The sequence below is a fragment of the Mustelus asterias genome, chromosome 12 (genome assembly GCF_964213995.1).
Source record: "Mustelus asterias chromosome 12, sMusAst1.hap1.1, whole genome shotgun sequence".
Taxonomy (NCBI): Eukaryota; Metazoa; Chordata; class Chondrichthyes; order Carcharhiniformes; family Triakidae; genus Mustelus; species Mustelus asterias.
Window position 1 is genome coordinate 62,104,648 of NC_135812.1, and position 22,538 is coordinate 62,127,185.

The 22,538-nt window shown below is 43.6% G+C and overlaps 1 protein-coding gene across 1 annotated transcript in view; it reads left to right on the top strand.

Annotated features, from left to right (window-relative positions):
• Positions 1-22,538, top strand: part of cacna1g (calcium channel, voltage-dependent, T type, alpha 1G subunit) — a 330,198-nt gene that overhangs the window by 56,691 nt on the left and 250,969 nt on the right. The window contains exons 4-6 of the mRNA XM_078225973.1: positions 764-923; positions 6,035-6,341; positions 20,197-20,289. Of these exons, the coding sequence (XP_078082099.1) occupies positions 764-923; positions 6,035-6,341; positions 20,197-20,289 (560 nt within the window). The remainder of the gene's footprint in view (positions 1-763; positions 924-6,034; positions 6,342-20,196; positions 20,290-22,538) is intronic.

Here is a 22,538-nt window from a genome sequence, read left to right on the forward strand (position 1 = left end):
AACAAAATAAAGTTTAAAGTATTTTTGAACCTGGTGCAAAGAACCACACAACCAAGGTGCACACTCTGACTAAGACTTAGATATGGTTAAAAAGCAGCAAGCTGTATCTGTCACAAGGGATTTCTCAGTGGCCTTAACTGTGTTCTGGTTCGGTCCTCTGCACAGTTCTCCTTTTGTGACTTAAGGCCTTTTCGATTAGTCAGGGCATTTCTATAATCCTTCCATCTTCAAGATCTCTGGCAGCTCCAAATCTGCAGGTGTGGTAAATGGATATGAGCTTTGATATCTGAAAAAGAGATGGTGTGATAGACTGCCTCAAAAGATGGAAATACTGTTTAAAATATATCAATAACTTGATCATTGAAAAAGTATTGATTGTGATGCAAGTATTAAACAATATTTATTGATATATATGATCAAAAGATGACAAAACAATGCTTAATTGACATAACATAAATGTATTCAGATAGAGATGATAGGTAGTAATGAATAACTGTCACGTGATTTGCAGAGGATATCTTATCTGATTAGCCAACACAGCACGAGAGCAGTGTATTAATCCATTTGGAAACATATTAATATTAATAGATGATTGATTAACCTGACAAATGATTAATACGTTGCTATGCTGGACAATTTGTCTTGCTGAGCATTAGCAGGCTGACAAATGTTTGACAGCTGCTATCAGGTTAATGCACTCACTGGTCCCCAGAGGAGAAAAGGTGAGAAATGGTTTATTTCTTTGTCTGCTCTTATCCCACAGGTATGCGGATACTGGTGACATTACTGCTGGACACTTTGCCTATGTTAGGCAACGTACTTCTCCTCTGTTTCTTCGTCTTCTTTATTTTTGGCATTGTTGGAGTCCAGCTGTGGGCGGGGCTGCTGCGAAACAGGTGCTTTCTCGAAGAAAACTTTACAATGTGAGTATGCCTCTTCTCAATCTGTAGTTGGATTGATTGAGTACACAATTAAAAACAAAAGAACGACGGTTATCCAAGCCTATAAATGCTAATGTGTATGCTGCATGTATTAACTGGATCCATGCCGATTGGTGAAGTTAAAACTGAGACACAACAGCTTTCTTTGCTGGAGAGAGTTTATTGAATTGGTTCACAGTCAACTCCGACCCCTCCCAGGTGCCCCTCCATTTATACTATATCGAGGAAAACCAATCGAAACAAATTGAGGGATAAATGGAAATGTATGCGCCCCATTTCTAGGTGTATAAATGCCGTTTAGCAGTGTAATTGCCATTAAACCTGAACAATGTAATTACCCAGAAGGATAAAACAGTAAAAAGGGGAAATAAGAATATTGATTTGAACTGGCCTTGTATACTTTAGATTGGAACACCAATAAAATGGAGAAATAAGAATACTAGTCTGAACTGTTTTTCCTTCTGGGTAATCAGACACTGACAGCATACACCATCCTAAATCTGATGCTAGCACCTTGCAGTGTTTTGCATAGAGCAGAATGCCAGCTCATACGGGCAACACAGTGGCACAGTGGTTAGCACTGCTGCCCAACAGCACAGCACCAAGGACCAGGGTTCAATGCTGGCCTCGGGTCACTGTCTGTGTGGAGTTTGCACTTTCTCCCCGTGTCTGCGTGGGTTTCCTCCAGGTGCTCCGGTTTCCTCCCACAATCCAAAGATATGCGGGTTAGGTGGATTGGCCATACTAAATTGATCCTAGTGTCAAGGGGATTAGCAGGGTAAATATGTAGGGTTACGGGAATAGGGCCTGGGTGGGATTGTGGTCGGTGCAGACACGATGGGCCGAATGGCCTCCTTCTGCACTGTAGCGATTCTATGATGCATGTAACTAGAACCACCTCCACCATCACCAATGCTCATTCCCTTAGTCTCTGAGATTGCTTGTGGCTCCAATGCCTTTGTCCAGTTCACAAGGTGGGAATTCGCGAGTGGCAATTTCTCACAGACTAGGCGATGGCCAGATACTCTGTCTTAGCAGTGTTAATTGAGGGGTGCATATTGGTCAGCATGTTGGGGACAATGCCTCCTGCTCCTCTTTAGAAATTGCGGGAGCTTTCGCATTCACCCTTGGCGGCAGATGGTGCCTCGATGTAACATCTCACCCAAAAGTGGGCACTTCCATCAGGGCAGTTTTTCCCTCAGTATTGCAGCAAAGCGTCAGGACCATGATGCCTGACTTGCTGGGGAGGGCGAGGGGAAGGGTGGGTGGGGGGGTTGGGAATGCTACCCACTAAGGCATAGTTAACATCTTAATACTTTAGGAGAGGGAGAAAATTGAGGCAGAGAAGGGAAGAGGGAGGAAATATGTTGTGAGGCCAGTGAAACATGACTGGGTGCCAGCGGTGAAAACTCTGCTTCCTCCTTGCCTGTTGAAGATTGCCTTCAGGGATTGTAGAGATTTATATTCCTGTAGACAGCTCGACTGTCCCCAGCTTCTTTTAAAATATTCAAAAGTCCATTCATTAGCAATTCAACTTAATTAAGAAGCAATTAAAATCACAATTGTTTGAATATTTTTATTAACTCAATAGTGGAAGGAAGGCTGCATAGGAAGCAGAGATTTTGGCAGTGTTTAGCTGAATGAGTCCGTTTGCTGGATTGTCACCTCTGAGATCAGAATTTCAGTCCAGTAATGATGATCAGGAGGAAATCTGTTTGCAGGTTTTCTGTGGAGTTTCCTGTCTCGCCTTGTTAATTCCAATGCCCCAACTGAATCTCTGTTCTCGCTGCCAACAACATTGTTAACATTTAAAGCAAGATAAACTTGCATTCATATCGCACCTTTCACGTCCTATAAAAGCACTTGATAGCCCACTTTTAAAGTCTAGTCACCACTGGAAATGCAGCTGTCAATTTGCACACAGCAAGCCCCCAGAAACAGCAACATGACAACAATCAACTTATTGTTTTTGTAATTTTGAGGGACAAATATTGTCAATTACGCCAGGGTGAACTCCCCTATTCTTCTTTGAAATTGTGCCATGGGATCTTTTACATCCATCTGAGAGGACCTTGGTTTAACATCTCATTTGAAATAGGGCATCTCGAACTGTGCAGCAGTCCCTCTGTACTGCACTGGAAGATCAGCACCAGATTTTGTACTCAATTAGTGTGGGACTACGGACCCATGACCTTCTATCTCAGGGACAAGGTAGTTACTACGTAGCCAAGGATGTCAGGCTAAGCAATCTGTAAATTAGGCTGCCAATTTTATTTCATTCCACTTTGCACTGCTGGCATGGATCAACTTTACCCCTGTATTTTATTGCTTGTTATCTTCCCTGCCCTCCTAAGGATATTAGCTTATGCTATGTTATGGTTCACCCATTCTGACAATCTACTATGGAAGCCTTGACTGTGAATATTTCTGTGATGAACCATATTTAATCCTGTTCTCACCCACCAGTCTACACAGACACATTCTCCAGCTGGAAAGGTGAAAGTAGCAAGGCATGTAGAGAGAGTGCTTAATAAAGCACACATCGAGGGGATCTTCTGTCCTCCTGGTGGCATGCTTCTTGGGGCAGAAGGCGGTGTGCCATTCGCCAGTGGTGGGACCTTTTGGGAAACTTGCAGTGGGGGCCATGTCATCAGCGGGACCAGAAGATCCCACTGACCTGAACAGCCAGAAAATTCCTAGGCTTTACTGATAGAGGCATTGAGTAGAGGCAGAAAGTAGTTCTGTTGAATTTGTATAAGACACTGGTTTGGCCTCAGCCAGAGTCCTGGGCATTGCACTTTAGACAATGAAGGCATTGGAAAGAGTGCTTCTAGGGATGGGGAACTTCCTTTCAGATATGAAGATAGATTGGAGAAGTTAAGGCCATTCTCCTTGGAGAAGAGAGAGCTGTGAGGAGATTTGATAGAAGTATTCAAAATCACAATAGTCTGGACAGAGTAGATAGAGAGAAACTGTTCCCACTTGTGAAAGGGTCAAAAAGGAAAGGGCACAAATTTGAAATAATTGGCAAAAGAAGCAAAAGCAACATAAGGAAAATATTTTTCCCACAGCAAGTGGTTGGGGTCTGGAATGCACTGCCTTCGAGTGTGGTGGAGGCAGGCTCAATCGAGGTATTCAAAAAGTAATTAGGCTGTTATCTGAAAAGGAAAAACATGCAAGGTTATGGGGAGAAGGCCTGGGAATGGCATTCAGTGAATGACTCATTCGGAAAGCAAACACAATGGGCTGAATGGCCTCCTCCTGTACCATAACAATGCCTGATTCTGTGATAGAGAAGGAAACACTGAGGCTGGGATGGCTTTGACTCCTTAGTGCTGGAGCACCAGAGGACATGATAAAACCCTTACTGATAATTCTACTGTGGCCAGCTGACACAACTCAGTCTAAGGTTCAGAACTGGGGCCTTCTTGAGCTAACGCAGTGAGCAAAATTCTCACCTTGCGAAGTGCTCTTTATGATCCCCCACGTCCCTCACAGGCACACCACCAGTGAGAATCACCACTGTGAAACACATAGAGCCATAGAGGTTTACAGCATGGAAACAGGTCCTTTGGCCCAACTTGCCCATGCCACCCAGTTTTTACCATTAAGTTAGTCCCAATTGCCGCATTTGGCCCATATCTCTCTATACCCATCCTACCCATGTAACTGTCTAAATACTTTTTAAAAGACAAAATTGCAATGGAAATTTATCAGAGCCAAACCTCAAGTTGTACCCACCAATACCTAAAGCTATGTTTATGAGCTTTCAATGTGAAAGCAAAGGACCCCTCAGAGATGTTAGTGACCCACCATTCGACAAAACATGTGTGGACTGGACCTGAATTACACTAGAAGGTAATGTCAGAAGTTAGGTACACGAATATATGCAGGTTCAGTGGATTGGCTATGCTAAATGGCCCCTTAGTGTCCCGAGATGTGTAGGTTAGAGGGATTGGCGGTGTAAATATGTGGGGTTACAAGGATAGGATGGGGGGATGGGCCTGGGTAAGATGCTCTGTTGGAGAGTTGGTACAGACTCGATGGGCCAAATGGCTTCTTTCTGCACTGTAAGAATTCAGTGATTCTATGAATAGACAGGTAGTGATTTATTGTGGAGAGTGATGAAACATAGGCCTGAATTGTCAGGATGGTGGGGGATCTGAAGAGTCAGATCTGAACCCATCCCTGTCAACTCTAGCAGCCCCAATGCAATATTTTGCTCTAATGAGTGCTGATTGTCGATTGGCATAAAGGAGGACTTTGCCTCTCACTCAAGAGGAAGTCCCACCTTAGAGAGTTGCTGGCCAATCAGATGGGCTGGCAGTTTTCCTGTCCCTCCAGGCACAGCGCTGCTTTTATATCTAATTCAATCAGCCATCCTTTTGTTCCTTTCCCGCTCATGTACTTAATTAACTTCTTCTTAAAGATATTCATCTCAGCTACTCCTTGTGGTAGCAAGTTCCACCTGTTCTGTGGGCTCCAGACTTCATTGTCATTTCTCGGCCTTTAACTTGTTTGGATTTGAAGCCCTGTGTGAATGAGGTGCTGGCAGTCCTTGTAGAATGACAGACGAGGACATCACAGTGTTATCAGGAGTGTTGCTTTATCACAAATACAGAACAAGGTTCCTGCAAAATGTTTCTGTTAGATAATTTCACTCAGGCCTTTGAGCCTCTAATGGGTCAGCTCCCCATTGAGTCCGAAACACAGCTGGGGGAGAAGACTTACCGTGTCTTTGTGGTGAAATAGTTTCACACATTGCATTAGTGAGAAATCTATAAAACAGACCCTGTTTTTTATTGGGAAAACATCCCCTTTTTATTTTAAACCTGACTGCTTTCTCCTGAAGCAGTTTTTGCTAACTTGAGGAAGATTGATGGAAAAGGCATATTTGCTCACGTGCCCATTTTGCAAACATCAATTGCAAGTCCTAAGCGAGAAGCACACAAGATGATAGGAACCAGAAAAGCCCAACTGTCCATCTGTCTGTCTTATTGCCACAGCTCGGAACCTCCCCCGAGGCCACTTTCCCAGCCTAGCTTTAAACCAGCTTCTCTCTAACTCTGTTGCTTTTTCCCTTTCTTTCAAAGACCTGCCTCTCAAGAGTTGGATCGATATTATCACACGGAAAATGATGATGAGAACCCCTTCATATGCTCCCTCCTGAAGGATAATGGGATGCGCTATTGCCGCAGTGTGCCCCACAGACGAGTGAATAACATAGAATGTACCCTAGACGATACAAGTTACTACCTGTTACTGAGTAACAGCACAGACAATACCAGCTGTATAAACTGGAATCAGTACTATACCCAGTGCCAGCCTGCAGATCACAACCCATTCAAAGGAGCAATCAATTTCGATAACATTGCATACGCATGGATAGCAATATTTCAGGTACGTTGAGTTTTTCTGCCTTCATTAGATCACCCACTTTTACTGAGGCAAGCTGGGAGGCTCCATCACTTGTGGTCAATTGATTGGGATGGTTTCATTTTAAAAAGCAACAAATGACTTGCGTTAATAAAGCACCTTGACAATCTCAGGACATTCCACCGCAATTTACTGCCAGTGAGGTTCATTTTATGGAGGGAACACTGCAACTGATTTGCACACAACAAGCTCCCACAAAGCAGCAATGAGATAAATGACCAGATAAATGTTTATTTAAGTGATCTTGGCTTGGGGATAAATATGGGTGCCCCTCCCACCCCCCACACCACTTGTCTTCTAGGTAATGATTTGATTTGATTTGATTTATTATTGTCACATGTATTAACACACAGTAAAAAGTATTGTTTCTTGCGCGCTATACAGACAAAACATACCGTTCATAGAGAAGGAAACGAAAGAGTGCAGAATGTAACAGAGTTAGAATTAAGTTTTAGAAGCATAGAATGAGAGTAAAAGATAGAAGATATGCTGGGCACAGCTTGCAAGAAGTCGCCTCGCTCTGGCGCCATCTTGGATCTAAGGTGTGGGATCCTTTAAGATCACCTGAGAGGTCAGTTTAATGTTTCATCTGAAAGGTAGCCCTTCTAACACTGCAGCATTTCCTCCATAATGCGGTGGGTTGTCAGCTTAGACTTTTGTGCGCAAGTCTGTGAAAGCGTTGAATTGATGACCTGCTGACTCAAAGGCAATAGCGCTGCCACTGATCCACAGTTGAAAACATATTTCTCTTATTATTGTTGTAGATTGATTTCCAGTTTATATTTAACAAATCAAATTATGCTTGATAGTTGTTGATTTTAGCATGGACATAAATATGGCCCTGGGATTCTTTGGTCCACTGCAGTGAACAGAGTTTTATCTGAGCACCAAATTCTTTGTCCTTGCTGGCAGCAGCGACGGGGCATGAATGGCTGGAAAATGGAAGCTGACATTTCCATTTACAAGATAATGTTCCTGTTCATTCATTGATATTCAGGTCTTCAAAAAATGGTATCTAAAATCAGCAGTGCTGCGTAGAAAACATTAAAACAAAAGAATTAGGATGAGGAGTAGTCCATAGCCTATTTTGCTATTCACTATGGTCATGGCAGATCGTTTGTCTCAACTCCACTTTTCCATCTGCTCCCAGATCCACCAAAGATCTGTCCATCTCAACCTTGAATATACTCAATGATGAGGCATGCACAACCCCCATGAGATAAAGAATTCCAAAGATTCACAACCCTCTGAGTGAAGAAACTTCCTAAATGATCGATCCCTTTTCCTGAGACTATTATAGACTCTCCAGTCAGGAGAAACAATCTCTTGGTGTCTACCCTGTCAAGACCCTTCGAGTTCTTGTATATTTCAATGAGATCATCTCTCATTCTTCTAAACTCCAGAGAGTATAGGCACAGTTTATTCAGCCTCTCACTATAGTGCAACCCCATTCCCGAGAACCAATCTAGTGATTCACTCTTCTGCACCTAGTGTAAGTGAAACATGGAAACCAAACCTGCACACACTAGTCCAGGTGCAGGTTCACCAAAGGCCCACATAATTGAGGCAAGATTTCTTTATACTTCCACTCCAATGCCCTTCCCTTGCAAAAGAAAATCATTTGCCTTCCAATTGCATGCTGTACCTGTATGCTAAGCTGCCATGTTTCTTGTATGAATGCACCCAAATCTCTCTCATCATTTAAAAGTAGCTTGCCTTTTTTAAAAGAAAATCTGCTTTTCTGTTCTTTCTACCAAAGTGAATAACACCACACTTCCCCACGCTGCCCTTTGTTGCCCACTCACTTAACCTTTATGTATTCCTTTGTAGCTTCATTGCATCCTAACAGTTTACAATCCCACATAGTTTTCTAACTTCAGCATACTTTGATACATTACTCCCTGCCTTAAATAGCTGAGGTGCCAGCTCTGATCCTTGCAGTACTCCACTAGTTTGTCAAAGTGAAAGTGTCCTATTTATTCCTGCTGTCTGCTTCCTCTATCCGTGATAACTCCATGTGCCCGTATCTTGAATATTAACATTTTACTTGGCACCTGTTGAAATGCATTTTGGAAATCCAACATTGACTGGTTCTCCGACAAGTTACATAATCAAAAATCTAATATATTTGGCAAGCACAATTTCCCTTTCATAAAACCATATTGACTGTATCTAATCATGCTATGATTTTGTAAGTGCATTGTTGATACTTCTTTAATAATAGATTTCAGCATTTTCCCATTGACTGCTTCAGATTAAGTGACCCGGAGTTCAGTTTTCTCTCTTCCTCCTTTCTTGGATAGCAGTGTTACATTTGGTAACCTCCAATCCACTGGGAACATTCCAGAATTTTGGAAAATTGTAACCAGAGTATCTGGTATTTCAGTAGGTACCTCTTTTGGAACCCAAGAATGTGGGCCATCAGGTCCAGGGTCCCTTAGGTTTCTCTAATACTTCTTCTCTGCTGATAGTAATACTTTAAATTCACTTTTTTTCCAAGAGATTTTCTCACAGAATGGATAGTTATTGTGTGGAATTCTCTTCCCCAGAAAGCAGTGGAGGCTGGGTCATTGAATTTATTCATGGCAGCGTTAGGCAGATTTTGACAGACAAAGGAGTCCAGGGTTGTTGGGTGGGGTGGGGGGAGGGTGGTGGTGATGGTCAGGTGGCAAAGTGGAGTTGAGACAAAACCAGATCAGTCCTGACCTTATTTAATTTGGAGCAGGCTTGAAGGGGTGGATGGCCTACTCCTGTTCCTAATTCACATGTCCTTATATTCATTCTTATTGTCCCCTTGGCTGCCCATCATTTGGCATCATTGGACAATAGTTTTCACTCATTGAGGACAATAGTATCAGCAGGAAGTAATCTTCAGTGTGTGGTACCCATCCACAGTGCGATTAGAAAATCGGCTTCAGTGAGTAGAATCAGTAAGCATTAATTTTTTCAGTGAGCAGCTTTGGAGCCTAATAATCAAGACTTTGCCCTTTGACATCAAGTTATGCTGCGCACCTTCATTTATTAATATGAACATCAATATTAATGGAAAATTCTCATGAAATGAGCTAAAATTATCTTGCCTGGAGTAAAGGAAATTGCCTGGAATGTACAAAACTGCCTCTGACTTGTTTAGTTGCAACTCACTCTCAGTCACTCTGATCCTGAATTGTGTAGTTTCTCAGTAAAGGCATGTACTGCAGTTATTCTCGAAATGACAGGGGTCTATTTGCTTGCTATCAGATTATTCCCATTCTGTATCAAGACTGCTGCTCAATTTCTGACAAACACAAGTGAAATATTAAAATCTAATGGTGTATTTTTAGATCATTTTCATTTGTTTAGATTCTTGTGTGACCACTTAAGCATTGTTCAGCAAAAGGTGACTGGTGGGAAGCACCAGAGTGACCAGTGGTTGTAAACTTTGTTTAATGAGCGAATGTGAATCAAACCTCTACCACCTGGATGGACAAGAGCAGCAAATGCATGGGAACATCACAGCTGCAAGTTTCCTCCAAGTCACACATGGCACGTGGCACAGCGGTTAGCACTGCAGCTTCACAGCTCCGGGAACCCGGGTTCGATTCTAGCCTTGCGTGACTGTCTGTGGAGTTTGCATGTGAGAACGGGAGTTTCCTCCGGGTGCTCCGGTTTCCTCCCACAATCCAAAGATGTGCAAGTTAGGTGGATTGGGCACCCTAGATCGCCCCTTGGTGTCCAAAGATGTGTAGGTTGGATGGATTTCCCCCACTTTCCCCCGTACTAGTGCCAGCGCCCATGAACCAGAATCCACTTCTCCCACACTAGTCTTTGAGTCAGACATTCATCTCCCTAATCTGATTTGCCTTGTGCCACTTTGCGCATGACTCAGGTAATAATCCAGAGAATATGACCTCTGACGTCCTGCTTCTTAATTTTGTGTCTAGGTCCTCATACTGATTTTGCAGAACCTCTTTCTTTTCCCAATTATGTGGTTGGTACTTACATGGACCTCAACGATTGGGTCCTTCCATCCCGTTGCAAGTCCCTCTCTAGCCCTGAGCAGGTGTCCCAAACCCTGGCAACCCTGTCTGAATTCACGCTCTTTGCTGCAGAGAATGGTGTCAATCCCCCTCATTGTACTGTCTCCTACTGCCACTATATTCCTTCTTGCTCCCCCTACTTGAATGGCATCCTGTACCATGGTGCCACGGTCATCCATCCTGCAGCCCCACTCTCATCCAAACAAGCTGAAAAAGCCTCAAACCTGTTGAACAATTATAAAGGCTGAGGCTCCTGTGCTCCTGCCCTCTGAGTCTCCTTACCTGCTTCACTCACAATCACACTCTCCTGTCCCTGACCACTTACCAAGTCAGAGGACCCCGTCCTAAGAGGTGTGACTGCCTCCTGCTACGAAGAATCCAGATAACTTTCCCCCTTCCTGATGTGTTGCAACGTTTGTAGTTCAGCTTCCAGCTCATAAACTCTGAGCCAAAGCTGTTCGAAAACTTACTGCAGATGTGTTTACCCTGGATCAAACTAGCATCCAGGAGCCCCCACGTGCTGCAGCTGTGCTACATCACCCCTCCTGCCATGCTTAGCGTGTTCTAATACATAACTTAATTGTTTTATTTAATTATATTTTACTTTTGTTTTTATGTCTTTTATTAACCTTACCCCCAGGTGTTAGACTAATTTGAACCTTAGAAACAGAATAAACCCCAGTCATTTACCAGATACTCACCAACTAACTAGCTGCTTCTCCTGTAGTAGAGTAAGACAACTTCCTGAAGGCTAAGAAAATTAGAAACCAAAAAGCAAAAAAGAATCTCCCAGCACTCTATTCTAAATCGCACTGCTAATCTGCACTAAATTGGCTGGCTTTGTAGGTTTCTAAAACAAAGGTTAGCTGAGTCAGTTACAGAGGCACCAGTTTGAGCTACCACCAATTAGCTAATCCCTTCTTCTCTTCCAGTGCAAGTGTTGTTCGAACCCTGCTTAAGGTGGCCAACTTTAGAATTTAAACTCTAGATCTCAGTTAAATGCCAACTACAAATACAATTTGATTTTTTACAAAATATATTAAGAGTTGAGACTCCTCACTCACCAACCACCAGCATCCAGTAATCCTCGTGAATCCTTTGTGTACTTTCTCCAGTGCTTGTGCACGGTTGTGGAACTCATCAGGGTGAAGAGCATAGATGGATTTAAGGGGACGCTAGCTAAGCACAGAAGGTAGAAAGGAATAGAAAGGTACCCTGCCAGCTTTAGGTCAAGAGAAGTGGGAGAAGACTCAGGTTCTGTAGAAACACCAGCCTGGACCAGTTGGTCAAATGGCCTGTTTCTGTATTGTGTGCTCAATGTAACTCAATGAGCAACTGGGCCTTCAGCATCATTTTAAAAAGTTAGTGCAAAAGAAAATATCCAAATCCTTCTGCCTAGGCCCTAAAAAATCTTCCTGAAATACTTCAAGAAGCAAAAATTACTGCCTGTAAACAAACTATCTTGGAGAGGATTAATTGATAAAAGGCTTATCTTTTTACTTTACATAATAACCTAATTAAAACTAGTGTGAAAAGATTAGGCACTTCGTATTAGTGTACGGTGTGCTGAAGAATTGTTTATCGTTATCCGATGGAGGCAATATTTCTGCTGAAAGGTTTGTAGTGTTAAACACTATTTTGTCTTAATAAGTGAGGGAAACCTAGGCCGAGCTTTCCGTCACGATCCTTGACTCAGTGCTGAACTAATCCGCGTATTATTTCCCCTCCTCCTTTCAATAGATTAATTAAAACAACACATGAACCTAAGCAAATTTCCAAGCTGATGTGCTAGAACTAGAACTTAATCCATGCATGTTCATGCGTAGATAATCTCTCAAAGCATACTTAGCGTTATGGAAATTGGTGATCTCAACACTTGTTTGACCTTAATCAACTGGAGACTTTTAACGGGTGGTGATGGGAGGGGGGGGAATTGTGTAATGTTGCTTCGATTTCCAAACTCCCCACCTCACCCAGACCGCCCCTCGCTAACCTCCGGACACATCCTGAGCATGGCGGGAGGCAGAGAATGAAATGGAAGTTGCTGAAAAACATGTTTAATTGCAGTAATGTCTGTCCTGTGCTGTTCATTGTGCTGCAGAATGCTCCTGGTACTAATGGAAGGTCAGATATTTACTGGGGAATCCGTGTCGTGTCAGTTTTTTTCAGCCCATTTTCCCCTTCCAGTTTTCTTTGCGTTGTTGGTACAGACATTGGGAAACCAGATTTTCTTGAAGCAGCGCTGAACCAACAGCAAATTGATGATCGATTATAAACCACACCTGTCAATTCGCTGTCACCACAATTTCTTTCATGTTTAAATGAACCAGTTTCCAAGGAAATGAAACCATTCTTGACCCCCAAGAATGAATTGAGTTGTCACAATTGCATGATAGTCTGGGGAGCAAAATTAGTTGTTCCTGTACCAGGCAGAGAGCTACTCCTAACTGAATTACACAGCACTCGTCCTGGCATGTCTAAAATGAAGATGCTTGCCAGGAATTATGTGGCCTGGTATTGATGCTGATATTGAGAAGCTAGTCAAACATGGTCAACAGTGCCAACTGCAACAAAAGTTGCCAGCTGCGGCCCCACTGCACCCTTGGGAATGGCTTGGCCGGCCATGGTTACCAATCCAGATCGATTATGTTGATCCATTCCTGGGCACAATGTTTTTGCTCATGACTGATGCACATTCTAAAAGATTGGATATTTTTGAGGTGAAGTTACCTATATCACATGCTACCATCCAATGATTATGCCAATGCTTTTCAACTCACCGATGACCTGAAGTTACAGTGACAGACAATGGAACCATATTCGCAAGTGCTGAGTTTCAAAACTTCACCACTTTCAACAGTATTAAACACAGAAGAACTTTGCCTTACCACCCAGCATCAAACCAACTTTCAGATCTTCAAGTCTGGCTGAAAGAAACTGTCAGGAGGAACCTTGGAAACCAAAATCCCACGATTCCTCCTTAGCTATCGTACCACTCCACATGCAACAGCGGGAGTTCCACCAGCAGAACTGCTAATGAAACGTCGTCTCACAACAAGACTGAGCCTCGTGTTTCCAAACTTGCCAGGGAGGTTAGAAGTCAGCCAAAGTAATCAGAAAGCAAGGAATAATTCACAGATTACAACATGATCATTTATGGTAAATGAAATCATATACATGTGAAACTGCATTGTGAATCTAGGTGGATCCCCGGAATTATTGTCTCTAAAACCAGACTCCTTTCACACCAAGTGGACATGGAGAAATGGATCATTTGTAAACACTGGACCACTTGAGAAGTAGAGAGACGCTCCAGCAAGCACCTAAGTACCTGATCGATCTGTTTTAGACATAACCAATGTCTCCATGGAGGCAAGGTGTAATGTGCCAGAAGAGATACCCGTTATTGCAGTTCCTGTTAATGTTGATCCTGTGGAAGTATCTCAGACTACAGAATTACATCATGCTACAAGAAACAAAGAAACCTTTCAAGGCTCAATTTATAATTGTCCAACTCATGTATATAATGTTTTGTTAGTGTTTAGGAATGAGTGAATTAGTTACTGAAGATTGTATAAAGGACTGAACGGGGCACAGATGTGGTGATTGTCCCTTTAAGGGCAAGAAGGGTCACATGGAGTGTGCCACCAACTGGAAGAGTGTGGAAACACTTCATGATGAGAATGTGCCCTAGGCACAGAGACATTTTGGAGCTAGCTACATCCATGAGGCTACTTTACAATTCTTATTAATAAATTCATTTAGTTTTCATGAATGAACTTTGTGAAAGTGCATCTTTACAGGTGTTAACCAACTCATTTTGCTGGAGGTGCCACCCAAGCTCCATCATTTTGCACTCTGCACCATGATCTTTAATGCAGGGATTACAAAGTTAATGGATGCCTGTAGCACATAGCATCTCACATTTGAATCCCTCTAAAACTATATCCAGTGTATTTCACGTCCATGATGCCCATGGCAAGAAAAACTATGCATATCCAAATGGAAGGACAGAGATTAAAGTAAGATCCCAAGCCAACATACTTGGGTGTTACTCTAGATAGAACTCTGCTCTTCCGGAAACATCTGAAGAAAACAGCAGCAAAGGTCTAAACCAGAAACAATCTACTAACCAAACTTACTGGATCTACGTGGGGCGCTACTGCCACAGTACTCTGGATCTTCACACTTTCCCTACCATACCCTGCAGCAGGGTACGTGCACCTGTCTGGCAAAGGTCATCACACACATATCTTGTTGACATTCAATTGAACACAACAATGTGCATCATAACTGGAACCCTTTGCTCACACCCTTCCTCTGGATTCTTGTCTTTGCAAACATCGTGTCTCACACATTCACCAACTGACAAAAACCCATAAGCTGGTTGAAAGCATTAATGCTGCCCCACACTTATCCACTCCACTCCATGATGACCTGTGCAACCCACCTACTGCCCACCTTCCACATTGGTGCCCCATCTGGAACAACCTTCCTGCGTAAGATCAACAGCAGACACCCGAAGAACCGAAGAATGGGAAACACAGGAAGTCACTAAAACATTCCTTGCTTCAAACCCCATCTGTCGATTGGCAGGCTTTGAACTGCCCAGGCGAGAATGGTCCTTGTTAAACAGGTTCAGGATAGGCCGGTGTCCCGCTGCAGCCAAGCTCCCCCAGGACTGGGGCCTCAGTACAAACCCCTTATGCGCTTGTGGAGAGATAAAAACAATGCTGCACATTACCAAGGAGTGTCACTTCTGTGGACTAAGTGGTGGATTAATCACCTCAAACTCAGCAAATGAGGAGGCTATCGCTTGGCTTTGGGGAATTGCATTCACCAAATAAGTAAATGCCAACGCATTTTAAACAAGTTAATGGGTCTCTTGAGGCAGCAACAGGGGTTTTTAGTGCTGATACATTAAGCAATCGTGCTAATACTACATCATCTCATTTGCAGGTCTGGCAGGACTGGTTTTCCGACTGCTTGTGTGGTGATTCATCCATCAGGATTGCATACCTGCAAATCACAGGCACACTTTGACCCAATAATAGATGCAGCGGTGCAGGGCCAGGCTCTTAATCTCCAGTGTGCAATCTAAGAAGACCCTTACTATAAAAATAAATTGAAACAATAAATAGTCCTCAAATCTATACTTTTCCTCCCATTAACACTGAGACATGGAGGACCTGAAAACCGGTTGAAATGATTAGTGACACAATGCAGTATGTTAATAAATAGTTCCAGATGCTAGTGAGAAGCATTTTCCGCAGCCCCCACCCCTTCACCAACAATGCCATATGTTATTTCAGAAGAGATAGATAATTTCTAATTCGTGCAGCAAAAATATTTTGTATCAGATGTGCGGTGTGTATTGCGGTTGTCTCGGCAATGAGTTCTCTGGATCAAACATGCCACTGCTGCAACTGTTTCTGGAGTGCGTTAGACAAAACACCAATCCATCCCCCTTCTTCTCCCTTTTCCCGCCTCCCCCCCACAACCTTTTGCATGTCTGCCAACCGACAGATGTTGCCTCTCTTCCCAGACGCTCCGACTCTCTCCCTATTGCAGCTGGCTTCATTCACGCACACAACATCCGTCCCTGTTCAAGAGCTTCACTCCCCTCTCGCTCGCAGATCCTTTTGGCCCTTCTTTCCCCTCTTTCCCCTCGCCCCCAAATCTTTTCTTTCAGGAGCCTTGCGCGCCAACAAATGGGAGTCCCGTCATGACGGTGCCGTTAGTGCTGCCGATCTCGGAACATCAGGAATGGGACCAGGCCATCCAACGATGAGAGGCCACTTTGACATTCAATTAGATCTCGGCTGGTCAAGGAAGGTGTGCCAGCAGCCCACATCGTAACTGTGAAGGCCTGGGGAACAACCTGTGGCCTCATGAAAATATTTAAAAGTTCATCTTTTTAAACCTTCAGCTCAAATTGAGTCAATTGGGCCCATATTCTCTGCAACTTGGAATAATGAGAGGCAATCTTATTGAACGTATAAAATTCTTAAGACGTCTTGCCAGGGTAGATGCTTAGAGGCTGTTCCTTCTGGCTGTAAGATCCACAGTCCAAAGATCAATGATTGGCCATTTAGAACCAAGGTGTGGAGAAATATCTTAATTCAAAGGATTGTTTAGTTGCCTTTGGAGGACAGTGGGTACTCAATATTTGAGTACATTCAGGACTGAGATTGATACTTTTTTTCTCACTAAAGCAATCAAGGATTATGGGGTAGGGCAGGAAAATTAAGTTTATTTTATTTATTCATGGGACATGGGCATCGCTGGTATTTGTTGCTGATCCCTAATTGCCCTTAAGAAGGTGATAGTGAGCTGCCTTCTTGAACTACTGTAGTGCATGTGGTGTAGGTACGCCCACAGTGCTTTTCGGGAGAGAGTCCCAGAATTTTGACCTAGTGACAGTGAAGGAAAGGCCGATATATTTCCAAATCTGGGTGGTGAGTGACTTGGAGGGGAACTTGCAGGTGGTCATGTACCCATGTGTCTGCTGCATGTGTCCTAGGTGGTAGAGGTTGCGGGTTTGGAAGGTGCTGTCAAAGGAGCCTGAGTTGCTGCAGTGCATCTTGCAGATGGTACGCACTGCTGCCACTGTGCATCAGTGGCGGAGGGAGTGAATGTTTAAGATGGCAGATGGGGTACAAATCAAGCAGACTGCTTTGCCCTGGATTGCTTTCAGCTTCTTGAGTGTTATTGGAGCTCTATTCCTCCAGGCAAGCAGAGAGTATTCCATCACACATGTGCCTTGTAAGCAGTGGAGTCAGGGGGTGATTGCACGCTGCATAATTCCCAGCCTCTGATCTGCTTTTGTAATCACAGTATTTATATGGCTGCTCTAGTTCAGCTTCTGGTCAATGGTAGCTCCCAGGATGTTGATAGTGGGAATTCAGTGATGATAATATCTTTGAATATACTGGCAAAATGGTTTTCTTCTCTCTTATTGGAGATGGTCTTTGCCTAGCACTCGTATGGCATGAGTATTAGTTGCCAGTTATCAATCCAAGCCTGATTGTTGTCCGGCCTTGCTACATGTGGGCATGGGTTGGTTCATTATCTCGGGAGTTATGAATGAGGCTGAACATTGTGCAATCGCCATAACAACTCCATTTCTGACCTTCCAATGGAGAGAAGGTCATTGATGAGGCAGCAAAGGATGGTTGGGCCAAGGGCACTACCCTGATGAACTCCTACAATGATGTCCTGGGGCTGAGATGATTGACTTCAAACATTCACAATCATGTTTCTTTGTGCCAGGTATGACTCCAACTAGTGGATATAAAAGTTCAGCCATGATCTAATTTAATGGTGGAGCAAGCTCAAGGGACCACATATCCTACTCCTGCTCCTATTGCTTTATATTTTTAATGGACTGCCAGGTGAAACTGGACAAATTTGTCTACCCACTTGTGTCCCCAGTTGGTGTTTGGTCCAATTCGCATAGCACTGGAGTTTCCCAATGATGGGTCCTTCTGAGGATAATAAAAAAGGTAAAGTCGCCATAGTCCCAGGTGACCTTAGGCTGGTGGCAATTTAACCTGAGGATCACCACACCTCAGGCGAAGGGCGAGGTTAAGAAGGTGGGACCTTCATGAATAACCTCAACCGGCACGGGAACTGAACCCACACTGTTGCCATTGCTCTGCATCATTAACCAACTGCCCAGTCAAATAGGCTAAGCTGACCCCTTTGTTAGACTTATCAGAAGCAATAATGACCAGCAAGCTTTTTCCCACAATTTTGGGGGTGCTACCAGCCCATTTCTGCTATTGCAAATCTCCCACATGGAACCTTGGGCTGTGGTGGGAGGAGGGGTGCTGTTATTGGGAGCTTTGCCTGTGTATTCATCTTAGACTTTCCTTCTGCCTAACAGTTTGTTGAAATAATTTAGCACTGTGGTAGAACCCTGGGCTTTGTAGTAATGGCCCTTGATAGGAAATGTTGGGAAAATTGGTCATCATATCAAATCCTTAAACCCAAATGTCTGAGTGCACTCTCAGATTAAGATGTACAAAGCCACAAGATTCTTCAAAGGCACCTTCAAAAGACTCGTACATCGGAGCACTGTTAGACCATAAATGATCATGTTGAAAGTGTGTGGGTGTCTTCTATTTTTGTTCTAATGTTTTTGTAATGAACACCTTTATGTACTACCTGAAGACAAGGTACCCAGTAATTAAATTGCACATGGATTTGCAATTGAATAATCAGCCAGTTATATCATTGTATCCTGTGACGCAATTATCAGAATCCTTTCATTTTCCTTTCTGGAGAGAGTCCAGAACGAGCCAGCAGAGCATTAAAATTGGAGCTAGGCCAATCACGGGTGATGTCAGCAAAAGTTTCTTCACACAAGGGATATCGAAAGTCTGGAACTTTCTTTCCCAGAGAGCCATGGAGGCTGAGGACCTATAGGAAATTTCAGAACTGACATTGCTGGATTTTTATTCAATCGGATTATAGAGGGTCACAGAATTACATCAGGCATTTCTTTATGGCCAAATTAAATAAACTAAATTAAACAAACTCAGGGACAAAGCAAGAAGGGCAGCCCCCAAAAAGAAGGGAGCCGCCCAAAAGAAGACAAAGCAGAAAGGAAACTTAAAACATTAAATCAAAATGTGATTAAGGGGGTCAATAATACACCCCAGCCCCTGCAGTGCCCAACGGGCATGGAATGCCTCAATGGTGCCTTTGGACAACGCATGCTCCCTCTCCAGGGACACCCGGCCGTGAATATAGCCGCGGTAGAGGGGCAGACAGTCAGGCCAGACGACCCCCTCGTTCACCCACTGCCTGGAGCTGTTTATAGTTCGTTTAGCTAGGACCAGAAACAGATTCATGAGGAGGTCCTCCGCCTTCCCCACCCTCCCCTCCGCACCAGATGAGGATCACGTCAGGCAGATAGATTAAGATACAGATCGGATGTAATCTAGTTGAACAAGCAGAAATGTTCGAAAGGCTGAATGATTTACTGCTGTTCCAATATTATCACCTCAAGCCATCAAAAGATATCCGATGTCCCTAACTACCACCGTGGCACAATGGTTAGCACTGCTGCCTCTCAGCGCCAGGGACCTGGGTTCAATTCCCAGCTTGGGTCACTGTCTGTGTGGAGTCTGCACGTTCTCCCCATGCCTGCCTGGGTTTCCTCCCACTGAAAGACATGCTGGTTAGGTGCATTGGCTATGCTAAATTCTCCCTCAGTGTACCCGAACAGGTACCGGAGTGTGGCGGCGAGGGGATTTTCACAGTAGCTTCATTACAGTGTTAATGTCAGCTTACTTGTGACGCTAATGCATAAACTTTATTTACACTGAACTTGGATCAAGAACACCCGTTCAAACAATGGGACCAACCCTTTTATAGGGGAATTGATTTGAGTTATTTCTATGTGTCATTATAAATAATAACACTTACGGATATAAAAATTCTCCATTTTCCTTAAGTCAGAAATATTTGCTTGTTGAAACCTCATTTAGTTATCAAGTCAGGTAATTAGTGTGTCTGCATAAATTATATAATTAGCATTCTTGCATAAATTACATAATAAAAGTGTTTGCACAATTCTGGTCCTTGTGTGTTTACAGCCTGCATCGAGCATATCAATTGCCTCAAATCTAATGGCCAAAAGAGGGTAGAACAATTCAGATATGAGCAACAGTGATCGTCAGGTCTTGATGTTGTTGAAGTTACCGAGTGGAATGACTAGTTGAATGTAAACAACGTGATCAAGATTTTATTTCAAATTCTTTGACTGTCTGAAATTTCTGATTTTCTGTTAGGTGATCACCCTGGAAGGATGGGTCGATATCATGTATTTTGTCATGGACGCTCATTCTTTTTACAACTTCATCTACTTCATCCTTCTGATCATAGTAAGTATTCAAGTAAAAATGGCTTCTCGTGCTTTTTGCTGGGGTTGTTGGCATCACGTTATCATTTACAGCCCGTTCCTCATTGCCCTGAGGAGGTGGTATTACAGCTGAGTGGCTTGCTGGGCCATTTCACTGGACAGGTAAGAGTTAACAACATAAAATCAGGCACCATGATTTTCCCAAAAACTGATAAGAAAACTGGAACAATCCTGGACAGCAATCGTCCCACACTTGGTTGTTTTTTGAGTGAATTGTGTGCCAGTTCTGGAGGGACGGGCCTAACCACGCCGGTGAGCCCTACTGCAAAGCCATCAGGCGCTGTTCTGAAAGGGCGCCCCGATCTCACAGTGCACTGGGAATTCCCCTCCCTTCCCCGATGGACATCGGAACAACCCCCCGCTGCCCACCCCCCTTCCCCCATTGACGGCATGTTTCCCCCACCTTCTCCCTGACATGAATCGCCAGCATTGGGGCCCTCCCAATGGATGCCCCTTCATGACGCCGTTTTGCCCGCACCCCTTCATGACCTGCCCTGCATTGCAGATTGGCACTACCAGGGTGCCAGAAGGGCACTGCCAGGTGGGCACTGCACATCCATATCCCCAACCACCCAAGGGCTTCAATGCGTCCGACTCCCTCCTGGCATGGCAATCATACCTGGTCTCTGCTAGTGGAGACTAGTAATGATTCTCGCTGGGCTTGCACTGCACGCAAGGGTTGGAAGATCCCGGGAACTGGGAGAATCCGGCGTTGAACGACTGAAGCAATTTGAAATGCTATTTTCAATATGGTAATCAGCCTCGTGCCCTTTCTGGGCGCAATCCAGTTAGCAACAGTAGAAAGGGACTGGGACGATTGCAAACTGTTTGACGTCAGGTGTAAAACCCATTTTTAAGCCTGCACGCTATTTTCCAGGATCAGTGCGAACTGCACCAGGCACAGCAAGGCCAGAAAATTGTCACTATAGAGTTTTACAGCACAGAAAGAGGCCCTTCAACCCATCAAACACCTATCTATTCTAATCCCATTTCCTGTTTGATTTGATTTGATTTATTATTGTCACATGTATTGGGATACAGTGAAAAGTATTGTTTCTTGCACGCCAAACAGACAAAACATACCATTCATAGAGGAGGAAAGGAGAGAGTGCAGAATGTAGTGTTACAATCATAGCTAGGGTGTAGAGAAAGATCAACTTAATATATGGTAGGTCCATTCAAAAGTCTGACAGCAGCAGGGAAGGAGCTGTTCTTGAGTTGGTTGGTACACGATCTCTCTTTTTATCTTTATCCTAACGGAAAAAGGTGGAAGAGAGAATGTCTGGCGTGCATGGGGTCCTTGATTATGCTGGCTGCATTTCCGAGGCAGCAGGAAGTGTAGACAGAGTCAATGGATGAGAGTCTGGTTTGCGTGATGGACTGGGTTTCATTCTGTAGCCTTGTGTGCTGTAGCGTTTCAAGTGCTCATCTAAATGCTTCTTAAATGTTGTGAGGGTTCCCACTGTTATAATGCAACCAATAATATCATTGGAATGTGTTACAATGTAACCAATGGTAACATGCTCTGAGGGTCAGCTGACCTGGTAGCCAATGAACCAATTGCAAAATGATGTGGTGGTCAGCTGATCTGGTATAAATAGAAAGCAGTGGAGATTGTAGGGAGTTTGTGTGGCCTGGGTGTTGGTGTATTGAAATTTTTTTTATTCAACCTGTTTCTTTGATTTACTTTCTGAAGTTAGTTCTTTTATTGCTTGCAACAGAAAATCCTTACTGCTGGATGAACACCCGCCTCTACCACCCTTCCAGGCAGTGAGTTCCAGATTCCCACCACCCTCTGGATGAAAACGTTTTTCCTCAAATCCCCTCTAAATCTCCTGCCCCTTACCTTAAATCTATGTCCCCTTGTTTTTGACCCCTCCATTAGGCGGAAAAGTTCCTTCCTATCTGCCCTATCCATGTCCTTATTGGTGTGGGACCAGAGTCACATATGAGCCCTGAGTGGATAAAAACAACAAGTTTCCTTCCCTTAAATACATGAGTGAACAAGTTGGGGTTTATGATAAGTTGGTAGTTTCATGGACACTTTTAGTGATCCCAGTTTTTTAATTTGCAGATTATTTTTAGACCAAATACAGAATTCTCGAATTTCTAAAGTGGGATTTAAATTCTCATTCACAGGATAATTAGTCAAAGCCTCTGAATAGTTAGTTTATTAATATGACCACAACACTACCGTACCTGCTAATTAGT